Genomic DNA, 19,695 nt, shown 5'->3' with positions numbered 1-19,695 from the left:
TCTTATGATTTTCAGCAGTTATCAATCAGAAACATTTTGATATAGCATGATGACTTGCCATTCTAAAAATGGGAGTATTCAAACAAGCAAACTGAGATCACGTGTCTGCTTCAAACGGAGATGCCCCCCTCACCCCCCCATTTTAGATAGAAAGCTACTGTTGACAGGAAGAATTTAGTATTTCAAATAATACAAAATATGTAAAATACATATAAAGCATCATTTTGGTTTCAGCTGCATTGCTGAGCCTAGGATAAGTTAGCATCCTACTGTTGTAGTGACTCTGTTAGTGTGTAGCACTGTTGTCGCTATTGGAGTTGCTTTAAGAACTGAAATGCTTTTGTGAAGCATTTACTTTGCTATTCAGCAACAAACTAAACTATGGTTTGTTTTGATTTATTTAGTTTATCAATAAACATGAGTGCTATATTGCTACAGTGGGGAATAACTGGGAAAATTAAATACAATTACACTTACTGAAATGCGATCCAAGTTTCTATCAATGCTTTTATTTTTGCTTAAAGAAACAAAAACTACAAGCAATGAGGAAACTAACCTATATAAGGTAATAGTTCCGTCTCCCTCTATTTCAACTGATATTTGAAAATTGTTTTTATTACAGCATAGGTGAAACAACTGTATTCAGCAGTGCTACTGAGAAGATACAGAAGAGATCAGATGCAATGCTACCACATAGTAAAGAGATGATTTTTTTTTTCCATGTCTTAGGATAACCAAAGTCTATGTATTAAAATATGCGTTTTGATTGGAAAATGAAGAAATCCAGAACAATATTTTAGAAGTTAAATACAAAACAGTAGTAAATATGCAAAATACAGTTGATAAGCAGAGCGATGAGGCAAAAGAAATAAGTATAATAGTTGAGTCTTAAAATGTAACTGTTTGTAATGCTTGGCTTCCCCCCACCCCCTGCGTGTAATGTATTGGCAGTCTAAACAGGACAGCTATGCAACATAGTGAGATGGTACTACCTTACACAGTATAGTTGAATTTAATTACCAAAGCATCAAAAAGGTAATGACACTGGGAGGCCTGATATCTGCATTAATATGTACTAACCATATTGTGTTTGAGGAAAATGAGGTTAAGAAAAAAAATACAGTTTTATGATATACAGTACTTCTTCAGTAAGAGAACTTGTCCAAAGTGAATACATCCTCTTTCAGCACAGATTCCTCCACGATTTCAAACAGTAACGTGAAAACTGAAATTACAGTACAACTGCTAACACTGAGTGATCCTTTGGTTAAATACATATGTTACACGTCTGTGTGCAGATATCGGGCATTTCACCATGTTCCAGAAGAGATTTTTTTTACCCTGACGTATTTATCCAAAAGTTTGTTATGAACCATTGAGTTGTTTATACATTTGATGTATCCATGAGTATCAGCACTCCTTGAAGAACAGATCAAAACTAAAAACTCTACATAGGACCAATAGAGCAGAATTATTCAAGTTCAATGAAATATTACAAAAAAGGCTTCCTTTTTAGGAAAACTCAGCTATGGTAAAAATATCTACTACAGTGCACTGCACTGTAATAAATATTCAACATAAATTAATAATTTACAAGTACCTGAGCAAGTATACAGAGCACCATAGCACAGCACAGCACCAAAGGCAGTAGCTCAGAATTCTTAAAAATAATGCTGTTTTAAACATTAAAAGTTCTACGTATTGTCATAAAAATGAACTCCAGCTGGAGTTTAAAGATAGTGCAAACTTCTGTCTTCACTTTTTAAAATAAAGGTGTCAGATTTTCTAGTCATTTCACATCAGCAGTGTTGCTGGACCTGGATACCTGTGGTGGATGCTTAGGAGCAGGTCTGTTGGAAAGAAAGAAAATAGCAAATTGTTATTTAAAATTTTGTTAGTTCTCACTGCCAGCATCATCCTTAAGGCATGAAGGTGACTGGTAAAACCTCTTAAGAGTTATCCAAGTTAACTTCAGACACGTAGCATGGGACTCTCATACCGGGAGGAGATCAGACATGTTACTATATACACAAGTCTCGTCAAGAAGCGTAAGTGGTACCAGCAGACTCCTTTTTTTCAGTTCATGTTTTAGTTGCTGCCTGGCCAGTAGGATAAGCTAGCTCAATGCTTCAGGTGGTGTTCTTTAAACTCTTTATTTCTTTGGGTGTTCAAAAATGCTACTTAATGTTGTAGAATAGCAGTTGGTTTCAAAAAGTTGTAGCAGTCAGCTTGAAATATGATTACTTTCAGAATATCTTACTAGAATGGACAGCCCGGAGCTTAATCACAGTTCACTCTTGCAGTCTTTTTTGCTAGAAGTATTAGGAAACTAACTTGATTCTGTTTTTAATTTTTCTGAGCAATTAAGTGCCTCACTAGTAGAATTCCTGTACCTTAAAATACTACTTTAATCTTCCTTGGAGCTCACTTGTTATTCGTAGGAAACTGAAGAATGTTGGGTAAGAAAATATCATTGACTATGCCCATTAACATTGGGCATAGTTATTTCGGTTCCAGATTATTTTTTTTCCAACATCTTTTTTTTTTTTTTGAAGTGTACAATTTGTGTGCTTTCTGAATGTTTTGGGTATTATTTTCAGATGATATAAACTGATGTTCCATTGTGAAATGTGTGAATGGAAAATTGCTTTTACTGGTGGTTGATCTTAACAGCATTCAGTTCTCGGCCTAATTCTGTAGGTGGTCCGAGTAGGAAATTTTTTTTTGCAAGAGCTTTGTTTCTCTTGAAATTGGTGCTTATTAACTCCTTTCTTTTGTAAGGAATTGTATTTATTGGGGCAGTTTTTGTAAATATAGTCAGATGCTTACAGTCAAACCTTCACATGTAGTATAAATTCTCATACTGCTGTGGAAGTCAGTGCAATCGTGCTGATATACTCCCAGTGAGAATCAGTCCGATACTGTATGCTTTTCTATAAGCAAATAGAAAACGCTTGTTGCGTAGCTCTCAGCAATAGTTAGAGCAGAGCATAGTTACTCAAGACGTTTTAGACCTGTCATTGAATGTAGTGCTATCGATCAAGGCATTTTGATTAGGAGAACTAACCTTACAGGAGTAACGTGAGGCAGAGCTTTTGTGTGTCCAGGCACTGCTGTGCATGCGCTGTTATAGCGCGCTTTGGTCAGAGGGTCTGCTGGCAGAGGCTTCCGAGGAGGGTTTGGTTTGTGGTTTTCCTATTATAAAACAAAAGGTGATATTAGTCTTTGGAACTGACATAACGTAACATTCACATAGCAACAACTGAGATAAATTGAAGATAAGTTCGGAGTAGTTGTGACCAGATATGTTTAAATGAGTAAGCCATAACTTATTTTTCATAAACAGGCACTGATATTTTAAAACAAAGGTTTAATACTATATTTTAATGATTTTGTTTCTTTTGATTCTTTACTCTAGAAATACCGGGTGCATCTGTGCTGGAGTTAATGATTAATTGGTGTAAAATGAAAACAACATAGATTGAATACGTAACATTGTAAAAGTAGTTATATAGAAAGATGGAAATACTAGAAATGGCTTTAAAATGCAAATTCAGATGAACACAAAAACAAACTGCTCAAGTCCAGTTTGAATTGGTAGCATCTGTGGAATTTTTTTTAGAGATGCTGCTGTGCTTTCATTCTGTGGAATTAAATGATTCATTAATAAAGAACAGAAGTCATCTGCTGTCAGGCATGAGCTAATGTCTCTTCTGTGTGGTCCTTGAAACGCTGCAAACATGGTAACACGTCTATTTGTGGTCTTCATTATGAAGGACTGGGATAGATTAAGTGACTCGCTCAGGGCACACAAAACCTCTACAATATATCCAAAAACTGACTTCAGATCCTTCTACTATTTGAACTGCATAGTCACACTTTTTCTAAGTAATTTTACTCTTTATTATTAGTTTGCCATAACTATCATTAGTAAAGTTGACCAAAGGAAACAAGAAGAGCTTCCAAGCATAATCTATTTAAAGATCCCCTGAAAAATGTAATCAAAACAAGCAACCAGAGGCATGAATTGCTCATGAACAAAGTACAATTTTTCATTATTCGTTTTGAACATCCCTTTGTTTTGTTACTTTTCATGGCAAATGTTTGCTCTTTCAAGAAGGAAATGCAGGTTGACTATCAGTAGGCATTTTGATAAGGAAGAAAATATGGGAGCTTAAGTAAACCTCATATATAATCATTTCAAATATACCACAAACTACATTTTAAAGCTGTATATAATGTCCCTCTTCTTTTTCACTCTCGGCATAACATGTACTAGTTCCTGAGTGAATCAGAAATAGCAACATGAAAAAAATTTCTTATTTTAACTTATTGTTATAGCCAAATCTCGTATTCAGTATAAAAATGAGTCTCGACTGCCATCCAGAACTTCCACTATAAACCAAGACAAACATATCTTGCTATAAGACGTTTGTCTGTGACCTCTGTCTTTGGGGGTAAAAATAATTGCAAATATTCTGGAAATAATCAGGCCTGGAAAATGAGGAAATAAACAGCATGCTTGTAAATATTCTATGTAGCTTTATCTCATAGGGCTATCCTGTTGAAAGTCACAGAGTTTTATTAAACACTAGCAAAGGAAGTTCTTCAAAACATGATCATTTCCCATGATACAGAACTAGAACCTTAAAACTATTAAGACAAGAAATCTTACCATCAGGATTTCTTAACCAAAGTTTACTTTGTGCACTAAATTTCTTATACAATGAAATCTCAATATCTGTGTTTTGAAGTGAAATATAGCAGTTTGGAACAAGTTAGATCACAGCAGCAACTGCTGTTTTTTAAATAACTGAATTATCTCTAGAGTAAAATATAAAGTTGCTTCTGTAATAACTTTGTTAAAAGTCATAATGTTTATTACATGGGAGAGTATATGCATCATCACCTCGAGTGTGACAGCATTTAAAAAAAAGTTATAACAAACATCAGCATTATAAAAACAGCAAACAACAAATGCATCTTTGAACACCATAAAGCCTTTATTCCCTTGACTGCCTTCACAGAAGCGGCCTTTTCCCTCAAGTACTTTTACATGATTAATCACATGAATTAGTCTGATCACATGAGTATTCAGCTGTTTGCTTGATCAGTCCCTAATTATTATCGCATGATTTGTATTTACTCTTCAATCGGCAGAATGCTTAGGTACCATAATTGGGAGGAGGAACCGATCCAGGCTCAGCAGTCTAGAGAAACAAAGGTCTCAAGAGCTTGAGATCTGGTAAGGATGAATGAACAAAGAGAGGAGAACCGTCCTTGTTTATTTGTTTGTGTTTATTAGCCGTGTCCTATGTCTAATCATCACCTGCAACACCTGATAGCAGGGAAAGATTGACTTTCTGAGAAGCTCAGAGCAGCCAAGTACTGATGGGACCCTGTCAGTTGGGTTTTTTCCCCTCTTTTTGCAGAGGAAGCTGGCTGAAATGGCTAATCCGTATGTGCTGATCCAGAACAATTCTTCAGCTGTGCAGTGAGCATCTTCTCACGGTTGAACATTAAGATAATCGTTGATGCCTGAGCCAAACTAATACTTTAGGCTCTGTTATTCCAGAAGAAATATCCATGTGAGGAAGTATGTTGAAACAACAGTCATACTATAAATATTACTCTGATGGATACACAAGCCCAACACCTGATTTATTGGGGTTTTTTTTCCCCAAGCTTGTAAAAATGTCATCCTTGAGTTAATATCCTTCAGGAGGAAGCAGCAAAGTGGCTTGACAGAAAGTCTAATGTGGCAAGCTGGTAAGAAAGGGTAAAAGAAAGGGGGGGGGGGGGGAAAGGGAAGGAATTCAGATAAAAATAGAGATGGCGAATGTGTAATGGCTGAGATGAAGCAAAATGGAAGAGCACTTCATAGAAAGGAGACACCAGCACTGGAAAATGCCACCAGGAAAACACACATCCTTAGAAGCAGAGGAGAAAATATTTGAAGACATAAATCCCCTCCCCCAAACTGATTACCGGATGGTCTTTTATATTCTTTACGTGCCACAGGGAAATCCAAATTGATACAGCTTTGTATGTTAACATGTGTGGAAACTTGCTGTAGCCTTTGATGTCCTGGCAAGTCTCTAGCACAGCTCATAGTACCACCATGGCTGTGCTTCCCTGCTTCATCTGTCTCTCCTTTCTCCCAGCCCATTTTTTTCCCCTACAGAGCTTCAGCTCTTCAATACAAAGTTTATGGATGGATTTCTTTGTCCAGTTTTATATCAACAACTTAGCATTTAATGCATTCAGCCTCTGTCTGTATTTGGGGAAGTATTGTTTTACATGTTGTCATGATCTCTTTTTACAGCTCCGCTAGGAAGAAAAATACAATTGTCATATTGAGCAGGTACGAAGACATCAGGTGCATGAAGCTTTAATTTGTTTCACTGATTTTTAAACAAGCAACTGGAAGAAGGGTTTTGCCTGAAATGCACTGGGTGAGAAGGGGTGTCTTCCTCAATCTATTTAGATGGGAACTTAATTTGTGTTAGCCCTCTGTGTCTAAAGCCAGTCTGAGGTGTCATAGGAGAGGTATTCACAGGACTAACTGTGGCAGAATGAGCAGAAGGTGAGCGCAGCTCAGTTATACTAGGGGAAAAGTGAAAATACCAAGCTATATTTCCTGTAATAAGGATGACCTGTAAAACATGAGAGATATTTTGGTAATAAGATGATGACAGTATCAGAGGCAGCAACTGAATGCTAACAGTAACAAAACCAAGTGGAAGTGATCAAATCAGAATGCACGGACTGAACCCATGGTTAGTATAAACCTGCACTGTTTCCTTGATTTCAATGGTGCTGTGCTGATTTACATTGACTGTGAATCTGGCCCATAAAAAAAGGTACGTTTGCCTTGTAAGAGCATCTGAAGAAAAAGCTGTTTATCAGTCAAGATTGTTAAATATTAAACTTGGCAACAGTTCATTTGCTAAATGTTTTTTTGTTTGGTTTTTTTTTTGTTGTTTGGGGTTTTCTTTTTTACTATTTTACTTACATCTGAAAGGAAATTTCATAGCAAAATAATAATCCGTTCATTGCTGTCTCAACAGCCACTAGAGGGGAAAAGAGTTGTCTTAAAGTCTACTTAGTGTGTTGTGCCTTAGCTATCCACTGATCGAAGCCCAGAGGCAGGAGGAAAGTAGCTCATGCTTAAATATACCTCCCTTCTCAGAAGGGAGAAGCAGAAGGAGGCAGCCGTGAAGCCATCGAAACAGTGAACGGTTTCAGATACTCTTCTTCAGCGCTGTACTGCAGTACCGAGCATCTGGATGATATTATGAATGTAGCAATGATTTTTAAAGTGCTTCCTCTTGATGACCTGATGGCTGCAGTTCCAAGAGACTGCTCAAGCAATACATTAAGTAGGATCTATATAAACCAGACCAAAACTATTCTCAAGTTAATTTACTTCTTCCAAGCTTTGAGGGAGTAAAATTGTTAACTTCAGAAGAAAAGATTTTCTTCCCATACAGTGTTTTCTGTGTCCCTAGGATATAAAAAGTAGCTATTTCTGACAATCTTGATTTGAGGTTATGGACATAATTTTGAAAGAAGCCACTCTTGCTTATTCACTAGGTTGCCTTGAGTTGATCCCCCGTTTGTCCTACTTCTGTTTCACGCAGCAAGTGAAAATTGAAAACAGCGATATTTTGCTTGATGGAGTAACCGTCACAATTAATTTGAGCTGCCAAACTGAAAAGTTTTTTGGCAGTTTCGGATCTGTCAGTCTTTGGTAACGATAGTACTAGAGATCTGGTATTCTACCTTGCACTTTATGTGGGATTTGAAGGGGAGGGCACTTAGGAACACGAATGGTAGTGGTGCATTGGGCTGCTTTGATGTGCGATGACAGGCCGGGGCAGATGATACAGATGAGAAATGGTTACTTTTTCTTGGAAAGCCTTTTCTCCATCTGTCTTCTGCTAGTGGGAGACAGCGTAAGCTTATAAGTTGCTAGATAAGAAGAAATAGAAGAAATTTCTTCTTGGGTTTGTTTGGTTTTTTTTGGAACCATTTGATTAAGAAACAGAAAAGCACTTGCACTTAAAATTTTAACTTTGACCACTGTGAAATACGCAGAATGTTTTAAGGAATGCAAGAAAATAAACAACAAAACCATTGGAGCTAAAGACAAAAGCAACACAAACCAATGCTACTTCAGATTTCCTATAAAATTGATTTTAGAAAGAATCAGTATTTCCCATTCCCCTGAAAAGGAAAATAAATTACTAGCAAGATGGAAAAGGGAAGAAGAAAAAGCTTAAATACTTTGAAAACAATTAATAAATTCACTACACTTGTAAAAGTTGGTCTAACCTGAGTGATTTAAAGTTCAGACTCAGACAAAATTAACACTAGATACACTTTTTCTTCTGTCATAATACGTAAGCACACTGCCGTGGCAGCTCAGCACTGTCTCATCCCTTTTTGTTTCTGTGTTATTTTTACAACCACTTTTCAAAGCACTGCACTTCAGCAACTGTTTCTTATAGCCATCTCCTCCTATAAATCATTGGGAAAGTGTCTCAGAGTAGCTCACAAGGTTGCTGCAGGAAGAAGGTGCTCTGTCCTTGGACATCCTAGCTAGGTTCAGATAGGCACAGTCACTCAAGACACAGCTATTTGAGTACGGATTTGCAGTATGTGCACCCAAATCAATGTGATTGATACTCATTTAAGATAGCTTGGTGACAATGACATTCACTTCATTTTAATCTTGTACTATATCCAGAATAGCACAATGTCTACAAAACAGAAATAGCTGGGTGCCTGATTCTTTTGCTCAGACACAGTCACGCTACAAAGACAACCAAAAGAGAGAAGCCAGTGACAAGAAAAGGGACAATTTAATATAGACAACTGCACAGATAACTTCATCTACCCTGAATATCACCTTGAGATGCGTCTTATTACACAAAAAAGGGTTACCAGCTCTATTTAAACATTGCAATGAAAGGTACATCTGCATGAAATAGTGTGGGTAATTACAAGTCTGCTTGTCAGATCTGTGCTCTGGAAAAGAAAAATGCAGTTCATACACCCCTTGGCAGAACAGAAGCACATCAAGCTAATATACCTTTTGCTCTCGCGCAAGACATCTGCAACTTGACTTCCTAAACTTATATCACTGTATTTGGCACCTTGCTAACAAACCGTACAGTTTCCCCTCAGGTTGGGCAGCTGGCAAGATGAGCCTGTGTTTGCCTGTAATACAGAGCTTGTTTATACTGTTGTGTCTTTTGAGTGGTGAAGAGAGAGTTCAGGATCCTAAATTTTAGGATCACAGCCTCCGTTGGCATAAACCAATATATCTACACCGCATTTCTAAACTTGTACAAAGTATAAAGGAAATACTATGGGAAAAGGCCAATATGAAAGATGAGAAAACACTTCATTCCTCCTCACCACATGCAGATACTCACACACTGAATATGAAATAGAAGAGAAGCTTAAAGAAAATCAATGGTTACCTGGGCGAACCTCAGTGAAGGGTTAGCTGGCAAGGGTCTTTCAGGCACAGCTTGGTGACATGGCAGCTGGGGAAGGGGTGGTAGGACTCGCTGTGGTGTTTTTAATTGTGGCAAATCCTGTGTCTTCACAGGGTTACTAATATCAATGATCTGATATGGCAGAGGTCTTCTTGGACCATCTCTCTATAAAAACAATCCCAACCAAAAGTTATAAACTTCAAGAGTTGACATAAGCATTGCTATGTCTATTTAAAATCTATGTTATTCGCTTACTTTTCTCTTCTACTCTGCTTTCATCTACCTTGAACACCTCTGCAACCAGAGAAGCAATTAACAGCTTCCAGAGTCCTACTCAAGCACTAATCCTTCACCATTCAGATGTCGTGTTCTGGTGTAAGCCGGCTGGCTCTATCCTGGAGACTTAAGGTATTTCTTGTCTGCGCTTGACATCTCCACCTATCTAAAACTTGGAAGCCATAAATGTATTTTGAAGCCTACATCTTCTCCCATTTAACATATTGTTAGTTCTACATGATACTAAGATCACGTAATAATTGTGTTATAATAAATTGCTTAAATGAGATCCAAAATATATAATATGGGGGTTTTTTTTCCTTTTTTTTTAAAAACTTTTTAGGGACTCACTTTTTGTATGTTCGTATTTTGTGGCTTCATGATGAGATTTTTACTGAGAGACGTGGTATGAACATGATTAGGCTCAGATGAACTGGAAGGTCTTGCTGGATTCACAGACCTGCAATACAAACATATATTTATTGAACACAACATTCTGCTTTATAATGTTTTTTTAAACAGTAACCTCTTTTGAGAATGAGATTTTGCAAGGACTTTCTGACTTTTTATAGTAAACAAGGAAAGTAAAAATTGTCTAGCGTTCCTGCAAGAATAAAAATAAATATTGATTTTTTGGAAACCAGTAGTCTGTTAAATTAGCTTCTGCAATCTGTGGAAATGCAGCTTTGTAACACCCAAGAGACTATTCTAATGAATCTAGCATTTAAACAGTAATGACCTCAAATATGAAAGTTTCAGCTCACTCCACTGAGTTTAGATAAAAGGCCATGCAATGTAATGAAACTATTTCAAGCAAATGAAAATAAAGGCAATACTTCCTTCACTTAATTTTTTTATCACAAAAGAAAAGAGGTACACAGTCAAACCAAAACCTACATTATTTACTGACAATCTAGAAAGTTAAACTAAACCAGGAGAAACACTGCTGTTAATACTTGGTAAATATTTTTGTTAAGGCTGGCTCTTTCTAACATATTCACACCGTTCTGTGATGAATGTCAAGATGAGAGCTGCCATGTTTACAGCCGCTTTCTAATAATATCTATTAGAATATAATTAGGGAAAATGATCGCACCTTAGTTTCTCTATTGTTGCCTTTTTACTTGTAAACAACCATCTCATGAAAGTCTTCCTTTTCAGGTACGTGATTGATCCAGCAAAGATAAGGCACAGAATGGTTATCAGCACTCCTATGGTTAAACTCTTATTATCTGTAACAAAACACATTGAGTTAACTTCTATCAAGAGCCGTCTTGACTGAAATACGTTGTGTTTATGGAGGAGGACATTGCTGCCTGGCCCGAGTTTCTAACTGCAATGCAGGTGAAATGAACAAAAAATGAATAAACTATGAATTAAAGACTAATAAACTCTTATTTCTTCTAGCCTGATGCTTGAATTCTGGCCTGTTCTAAAGTTATTTCTTTAACATTACGGAAAAAATTGGTTAAAATATAATATTGTGTGTCCCTTCCAGCTGAACTATTCTATTCTATTCTGGGTCCAAACATGAACATTTCCATGTACTCTCTGTGCACCTATGGTCAGGTCCTGCTTAGATTGTCACCTGCAAATGGGGCCATAAGATACACGGGCCGTCAGCCCCATCCGGACACCCACATGGTGATGGCTGTAGCAATGCCGACTGGCACCTTCTTCATGAGCTGCCTGCTGCCAGGGTGGGAGGGAGACAGAGGCTGAGAGGGAGAGAAAAGGGACAGAAATGCCTAGATCATGGCAAAGTGCAAGCTTTTAAATATTCTGTCCCTCAAACATAAGCAGTAACCCTAGCTCCTTTATAACCAGGTTTTAAAGGTTTCCTTGTGCTTTAACACTGGGCAAACAGTCTGAAATCTGGACTACTGTGGTCCAGCCCAGATGGCTGTCAAGTCGAATCTGGAGGCAAGCGAGGAGCCGAAGGAAAGCCTTCAGCAACGGTGTCGTGTGCTCTCAGAGGGATGCTCTGCTTAGCGAGGGGCTGCAGCCTTCTGTACTTGTTCCCATTTCCAGAGTGCTTTAAGCTGCTTTACGTAAGTACCTTGCTGGGCCCTAAGTGAGGCACAACAGTGAGATGAACCCTGACTAGACGACTTGCAGCTGAAAGAAAGCCTTAGGGCTCGTATCAGAAATAGCGTGGCTAGCAGGACTAGGGCAGTGATCGTCCCCCTGTACTCGGCACTGGTGAGGCCGCACCTCGAATAGTGTGTTCAGTTTTGGGCCCCTCACTACAAGAAAGACATTGAGGTGCTGGAGCGTGTCCAAAGAAGGGCAGCGAAGGTGGTGAAGGGTCTGGAGAACAACTCCTGTGAGGAGCGGCTGAGGGCACTGGGGTTGTTTAGCCTGGAGAAAAGGAGGCTGAGGGGAGACCTTATCGCTCTCTACAACTGCCTGAAAGGAGGTTGTAGTGAGGTGGGTGTCAGTCTCTTCTCCCAAGTAACAACTGATAGGAGGAGAGGAAACAGCCTCAAGTTGCACCAGGGGAGGTTTAGATTGGATATTAGGAAAAATTTCTTCACCGAAAGGGTTGTCAAGCACTGGAACAGGCTGCCCAGGGAAGCGGTTGAGTCACCATCCCTGGAGGTATTTAAAAGACATGTAGATGTGGCGCTTAGGGACATGGTTTAGTGGTGGACTTGGCAGTGCTAGGTTAACGGTTGGACTCGATGATCTTAAAGGTCTTTTCCAACCCAAACGATTCTATGATTCTACGATTCTATGATTTTTAGGAAGAGGTAAGCAGCAGCTCTGATCGTTATGGATATGTGATATGATCATTGCCTGGAGGAGAGGTTGTTGTGATTCTTCAGGACTGCTGACCTAAAAAATGCAGACTCCCACATTAGAAGAAACATATTTAATCTTTGCTCTGGTAACCTATCATCACTGTCTCAGTCTTATCCTGATGGATTTTCAGCCAGCTGGCTCTCATCTACTGGCCTAAGCTCACTTGGATGCTGGTGAACAGAGTCAGCAACACTGACTGAACAAACTACACGTGGGGCTTGATGGGGCATGAAGTCCTATGCTTTTTTACCTTATAGCACTGCAGAATAATAAATCCCTCACCATCTCTAAAAGATTAATAGAATTAATAAGCTAAGATGATGCAATTTAAATTAATTAACTTCTCTACCTAACAAATATTTAAGGCTTCTTTGTAAGAAAAATATAGAGTGTCAAACAAACACATACATTTATTCTAAGTCAGTGTGCTGGTTTTGGCTGGGGTAGAGTTAATTTTCTTCATAGTAGCTGGTATGGGGCTGTGTTTTGGCTTTGCGCTGAAAACAGTGTTGATAACACAGGGGTGTTTTAGTTATTGTTGGGCAGTGCTTACCCAGAGTCAAGGTCTTTTCTGCTCCTCACCCCACCCCACCAGCGAGTAGGCTGGGGGTGCACAAGGAGTTGGGAGGGGTAAAATCAGTTACTAAATACTAATGAGATCATGTGCCTTGTTTGACTAGGATGAAAGTATTTTATTGAGCTAATCCTTCTGTAATTTGATTGAGATGTGTAAACTACTCAGATCATAATCCAAACCACCCCATCAAGTGTTCATATTTAAATCCAAGTGTCAATGATAGAAAATTAGGTCCTCTAGCAATTTCCATATTTGTTTATTCTCAGTAATACTGAATGTAGCACGGTCTTTTGAAAAAAAATGGTGAAACTACCACAGTATATTAAACTATTGTTAAAACAATTTTCTGTTAAATTGAAGTGTTGTATTCCAAAACACAAAATGCATGAATTATCAAAGATGTCCTATATTTGTCTTCTCCAGTTAGCGTTGTCTGTGCAGCACGTTATTATATTTTGTAGCTCCCTAGATACTTAGCTTTCAGGTAAGCTGAAAAAGGACTATAATGCTTTAGAGCAAATCTTAAAAGAAAACATTTAACACACAAGTAATCACACTTGTTCAGTGCCTGAGCATGGTTTCTTTGCTATCTTACCGGCTGGTAGGTATTTAAAAAAAAGATCTTTCAACAGTGAAATCATAATATGAAGCTTTGTGATGGAAATGATCGTGATGTCATAAATCTAGTATTACAATTCACTGCAGGATCTGGCATGTAGAGAATACAATCCGTTTTGGTTTTGAATAGTATTATTCATATGAAAACATGCAGATCATTTTCCAGCAAGCTTTAGATTATATATGTATATGCAAGTAGACTGCTTGTCCTGTCACGTACTCAGACATAAATCAGAAACATCTCTATGGAAGTCACTAAAGTTACAGTACTCTGGAGAAAAATTGGCATGTGAAGATTATCAAATCCTATAAAATTCACAATGTGCAGAAATAATTCTTTCTGAGGCTGGCCAAAGGTGAAGTAAGATACTATAGCCAATGTTCTGCAGACTGAACAAGGGGAAACTGAAATACAAATTATAGAAAATGCACGTCTCCTACTACTATCATATGTGAGGGCAACTTCTGGTAAATGTGTGGAAGCTATCTATAAAATGTAGTTTTAATCTGATACGGTCAGAAATCTGCTATTTTCCACAATACAAAAGATCCTCCTTAGAAGAACAATATAAAATATATTTCTGATTTTTGATTATGCAATAATTTTGCGTTTATAATCATTGCAATCTCCACTCTTCATTAGGCACATAACTATAGGAGCAGGTTGTGTGTACAATAGGGTATTTCTATGCTGATGCACTCAGTGGAGAACATCGGAGCTTGGCATATCTCAAGGTGAATCCAAGAGTACTGCAACATTCATCTACCATGGCAACAGGATTAGCTCAAGTGTGGGAGTTAGCTCCTCATCCTTGGCTTAAATCAATACCATTTCCTACTTATTGCAGTGAGCTACTAAACTTGGCTGTGTATCTTGAAAAAAAAAGAAAGGCAAAGAAAGACAAAGAAAAGAACCTGCCAGGACCACCGTGCCTTTAGTTATGCAAGAAAATTGATGCACTCAGCCTGCCTTGGTTTTGCTTCACTAAATTCTCAAGTTGGTGCCAATGCGTTTGCATTAAGCCATTTGATTTACTGACTTATTTCCCAATCTTGCAAGCTCATCGCTTACAAGACGACAGTTTGTATTTCCACTCTTTATCATGGAAACAACAGGTAAAGCATGAATTACTACTGACCTGCTTGCCTAATTGGTCCGCTGTCCATGCTGCCACCAAACCCTGGCTTGTCACAGTAGGGGGGAGCCCAGTCAGCCTCGCAGTGACAGTTCTTTTTATTGTTGCAGACCTGCAAAACAAGACAAATGGCTTAACATGAAAAGGATTACCCTATACATCTGAGAGCAGCACTGGCTGATAAGGCCTCCTAATCAGATAGTGACACATCCGAAAGAAATAAAACTTAACGAAGAAAAGAGATGTACTGGTATCTGCCTATTGGCACAACTCAGATGGCATAGAGCAACTCTGAGTGCAAGACACCGTGGAGTAACGGGGATCCTAAAAAAGCGTTATTTATTTGGCAGGTAACCGTTTGAGTTGCACCAGCCGACAACTTCAATAATATAAGGATAATCACACACCTCTTAAGTCTTATTCTCTCTTTGCCTCCAGCAGCAACATTATCTGCTTTCTAACTTCTGTTCCTTCTGCCTTCACGGGAACAAGAGTCTCTCTACGCTGTTAAGGCTGTAAAGCTTTGTCAGCCCACTTGAACACTCCTATCCATCAAGGGCTTGCACTAGGCTGCATACTGATTTTTCCACTGCTCAGATCCCCCACCTCTAAGATGAACCAGTTGCTGGAAGAACATGTGGAACTGGAATCAGGGCTGAGGAAACCCTCCCTTTGATATCACACCTGCACTGTCTGTAAAGATACAGTCCTCAGTGTTCTGGTCCTTTTAATCTGAGTTAAGGAACAACTAGCAAGACCTGGTTTACCAGATGTTCCCTGCAGAATAAGAGAGCTCCAAAGGACTGGAGACCATCATTAACATCAGCCTGTTTCCGCTGCAGAGAGCAGAAGGAGCCAGTAGACTCACAGCTTTTTCCTCAGATCCCGCAGTCCCAAACACCCATCAAAAGAAAGGCTGCTTTTTATTTCCTTTTGCTACCACCCAAGCAGCGGCTACGTGACTAACACAGAGGCTAAAGCTCCGTGCTCTATCGACAGAATACATGAACTGAACGGGCCAAAAATTTTGTCGCACCGGACAGAGATGGCACAGTCACATGTGGATGCTCAAATTGATTTTTAAATAAAGTTTTTGGGCTTAGGGCTAGTTGTCAATATGGTCCTAAATTCTGTGCTAACACTGATCATCACTGATCTACCACCGCCATGGAGAAACCACACAATAGATTGATAAATGGGTTTCTCAGTAAGACACTCGTTAGTTCACAGGAGTTTGCAAATACGCAGTTTTCTGGAAAGGTCAGCTGGCAGGCTTTCAGAAAGACTATACTGGCTGTGTCTGCAGAGTATTAAAATATCATTCACATAGCTTAGACTGGCTATGGTCATGTAAAATGCAAAAAAAAAAAAAAGATTTACTTTTCAAAGAGAGCAAGATAATTAAAAATATCATTCGTTAAGCATTATTTTTTAAATTAAAGCGCTACAGGAGTTCCCATCTACAATTCCACGAGGTCATTTTTTGCTACTCAGGAGTCACCATTGTACAGTTCTCCATTGTACAGACAAAAAGATGCCAGTCTAAGCTGGTGCTCCCTCCAGCACAATGATAACATGCAGCATCATCAACACTGCTCAGTTTTTCAAATGTGGGATGATAAAATAAGTTAAATCAAATTAAAATCCCCTCTCAGGAGAGGACCGAGAATTTCCTAAGGCTCTTCCAATGTGGTTGCCACAGCTTTCCACAGAAACAAACAGATCATCAGCAAATCAAGGTTAATAAGGCATAGCTTGACATAATTAACATTTTCATAATATAAACTAGGTTTCAAAAGACTTTGATATTATTAGCTGATGTCATCAAATTTTTCATCCTGCACCACTTTGATACCATGAAACTCATCAATATGGTTTTACTTTATTTTAATACTTTTGGAAATGCTTTTCCATTTGACTCTCAATTCAAATGCATGTTTTAACTTCTCTGCATCCACATAGAAACTGTATTTTTTTACATGTTAGTGGGAATTCTTCATGAAGGAAGGTTAGACTTAAAATTGCTTTGAAGATGACAAAATTCCTTTTATCACAGACTGTTAATTAAGAACAAGGTAATTACTACTTGATAAATATTTCTTTGTTAAATAAAAATAATTTCATTTCTTGCAGTTCATACAAGGGACACTGAAAATGGAAATACATAATAAGAAAGTATTGCAGTGACTGACTGATATACTACTAACAATCATAGATCCCAAAGCTATTATAGAAAATGATTTCTTGTCCAGTGTTTATTGACTGATTGTAAAAAAAGTATTCCTATAATGCTTACTCCACGTCCATGGCACTTTGTTGCACATTTATGTACACCAAAAACACTTGTATTCTGGCACCGGCGATTAAGGCAAATCTGCAAAATAAGAGAAAAGGAGTTTTAATAGGGACGGAACTGCTGGTGCTCACAAGGCATCGTGTCCCTCTCTGTATGTCTGCTCATCCATCGATGGTTCTTTTAGCAGTTAAAGATTTCCCAATACACACGCTGCATTGACAATGTTATATTGACAAAAAGATAAGGACACCAGAATTAGGTGTCTTCTTCTTATGCCTTTGTAAGTCTTTTAGGTCCAAATCTGTGGAAGTTGAATTCTGCTCTTGGTCGGCACCCTGGCCAATACTGGATTTCGGACATAGTTCATATTTGGTTGATATGCTGAGCTTGTGTAAATAAACACTCACAGTTTCACTGAAGTGGAACTAGTGGCGAGCCGCTGGGGTTTAGGGGTTTTTTAAGCCAATTCAGAAAACAGCAATTTGCATTTTTTTCAGGACTAGGAATACACTGAGCGGGATTCTTCCATGTACCTGATGTGGCTGCATTCCTGTCTTCACAGCAGCAGAAGATTCCTCAAGGAAAAGTTCAGGTCCCCTCGTGGTGTAAATTAGCATAGTTCTGTTTCTATCAATAGTGCAATACTTTTTCATGCTAGTACAGAACTTAGACCCAGGACAGCCTGAATATTTAACTGAAGTCAGTGATATATATGGGCTCATCATTGTTCTTCAGCAAAACTGAAACTTTTCTAAGAGTTTTCCCGAGCGAAACAATTTTTTTGGTGTCAGATATAAACCAACCATATTTAAAGTGTAATAATGATCTTACAGGAAATGGAAGTAAACAAATAGCGCATGCAAAGTAATAAAATTCAAATCTTTTTGTTTTCCAGTCATTATGGGTAAACTGTACTCTGCCAATATAGCTGAAAATTGAGGTAAAGCAAGATTAGTACCATCTAATAATACCATCAAACAATCAAATGACTGATGAAGACGTCAGTAATGAGAAGCAATCCTACTCAGAACTGAAGAAAGAAGAAATTAGGACTGGAATAACTGTTACTATGCTATGTTGACCAAAAAAAAAAAAAAGAAAAAAAAAAAATCACTGCACAATTTTGCTCATGTTTAACTGCAGTTCAGTTCAGTAGTACTAAAAGTCAGTCACAATAATTAGCATTAAGCAGGGAATAGTGTTGAAGGAGACGACAGGGATGCTTAATCAGGGCACTTATGCCCTGGGGAGAAGGAAAAATGGAAAGGAAATTAGAGTGAATTGGCATCAACATGCATGCATGTAGAGAATATGGTCTGATTACAGCAGTATTCACAATTCAAATATTCATAGTGCAGTAGCACACAGAATTTTGATCACATTAAAATGGCTGCATTTCAAATTGTGTATCTTCAGCTTAGAAAACTCAAGAATATTTAAATTCATATTCTTAATCCATAATACAAATGCACTAATGTCCTCAAAGTAAAACATACAATTTCATAAGTATTAGCCTGTGTATTCTATAGTGTGTATGTGTATGATTAGATAGATTAGAAAGATTAAATACTCATTAGTAAAACATAATAGGGTGCTTTCCCAGCATTGAATTTTCTTTGAAAAGACATTCTATAACAGATTGACTTAGAAATGTTGTAAGGGTTGTTTTCCTGTAACAGAACTGTAGTTTCACTAGGGACGTATTTTAAACCTGTTCCCAATGCAGTGTAATAATCCAACATAATTCAAAAGCTTTCAGAAATTCAGAGGCTTACTTGAATTTACCACAAATTATCAAAGCCCTTTTTTTTTCTTTTTGCAAGTAATCCACTGAGGGTATGGAAACCTTCTTCATTTCCATAGTTCTTGGACTCCTTTCCATTCCTTCCCCCCTGTAAACTCATGGCTGTCTCCCATCTTCCTCTGTTCCTTTTCTCACAGAAGAAAAACTGAGACAGCCATATGAAATTTGGACTAAATTCACATCGGATAATTCACAAAGTTTGCAAAATATGATTGCAAAAATCCGTTTTGGTGGCTGAACATCAATGGGTTTGTATTTTTCTAACAGTGCATACAGAGATAGCTTTTCCTGCAAGAAAAAAAGGGGGAGGGGGGAGCCATAATCGGCAGATATAATACATTTTGAAACCTAAAGTGAAGTTAAGGGCAATTTTGCAATGCCATAGACACTGGGAAAGTGAATACATTGAACTCCTCAGAAATCCATTAACAAGCCTGTAATGTATTTTGCTGTACTTATTTTGCAGAAAACCTCTAGCCTACGTGGACAGATACTTGGGACTGTCCTCAAAAAATCAGTTATAAACTTCAGCAACTTGCATTGCGTCTGCAAATCTGTAATCCAGAACAGTGGCCAAAAGAAGAAGGGAGTAAAAATCTGACTCAGTGTGAGCATGAGAAACAATTCTTTTGTGGGGAAAAAAAAAAATCCCAAAGCAAAAACCAGTCAGTTTG

The 19,695-nt window shown here is 38.0% G+C and overlaps 1 protein-coding gene across 1 annotated transcript in view; it reads right to left on the bottom strand.

Moving 5' to 3' along the window:
- Window positions 1-925: 925 nt before the first annotated feature.
- ADAM12 (ADAM metallopeptidase domain 12) overlaps window positions 926-19,695 on the bottom strand; it is a 188,163-nt gene continuing 169,393 nt past the window's right edge. The window contains 7 exon segments of the mRNA XM_050898796.1: window positions 926-1,850; window positions 3,068-3,195; window positions 9,492-9,674; window positions 10,137-10,245; window positions 10,882-11,017; window positions 14,925-15,033; window positions 17,218-17,295. Coding sequence (XP_050754753.1) covers window positions 1,790-1,850; window positions 3,068-3,195; window positions 9,492-9,674; window positions 10,137-10,245; window positions 10,882-11,017; window positions 14,925-15,033; window positions 17,218-17,295 — 804 coding nt within the window. The 3' untranslated portion in view covers window positions 926-1,789.

Source organism: Gymnogyps californianus, chromosome 6, assembly GCF_018139145.2.
Source record: "Gymnogyps californianus isolate 813 chromosome 6, ASM1813914v2, whole genome shotgun sequence".
Taxonomy (NCBI): Eukaryota; Metazoa; Chordata; class Aves; order Accipitriformes; family Cathartidae; genus Gymnogyps; species Gymnogyps californianus.
This window is presented reverse-complemented; position numbering and strand designations above follow the sequence as displayed.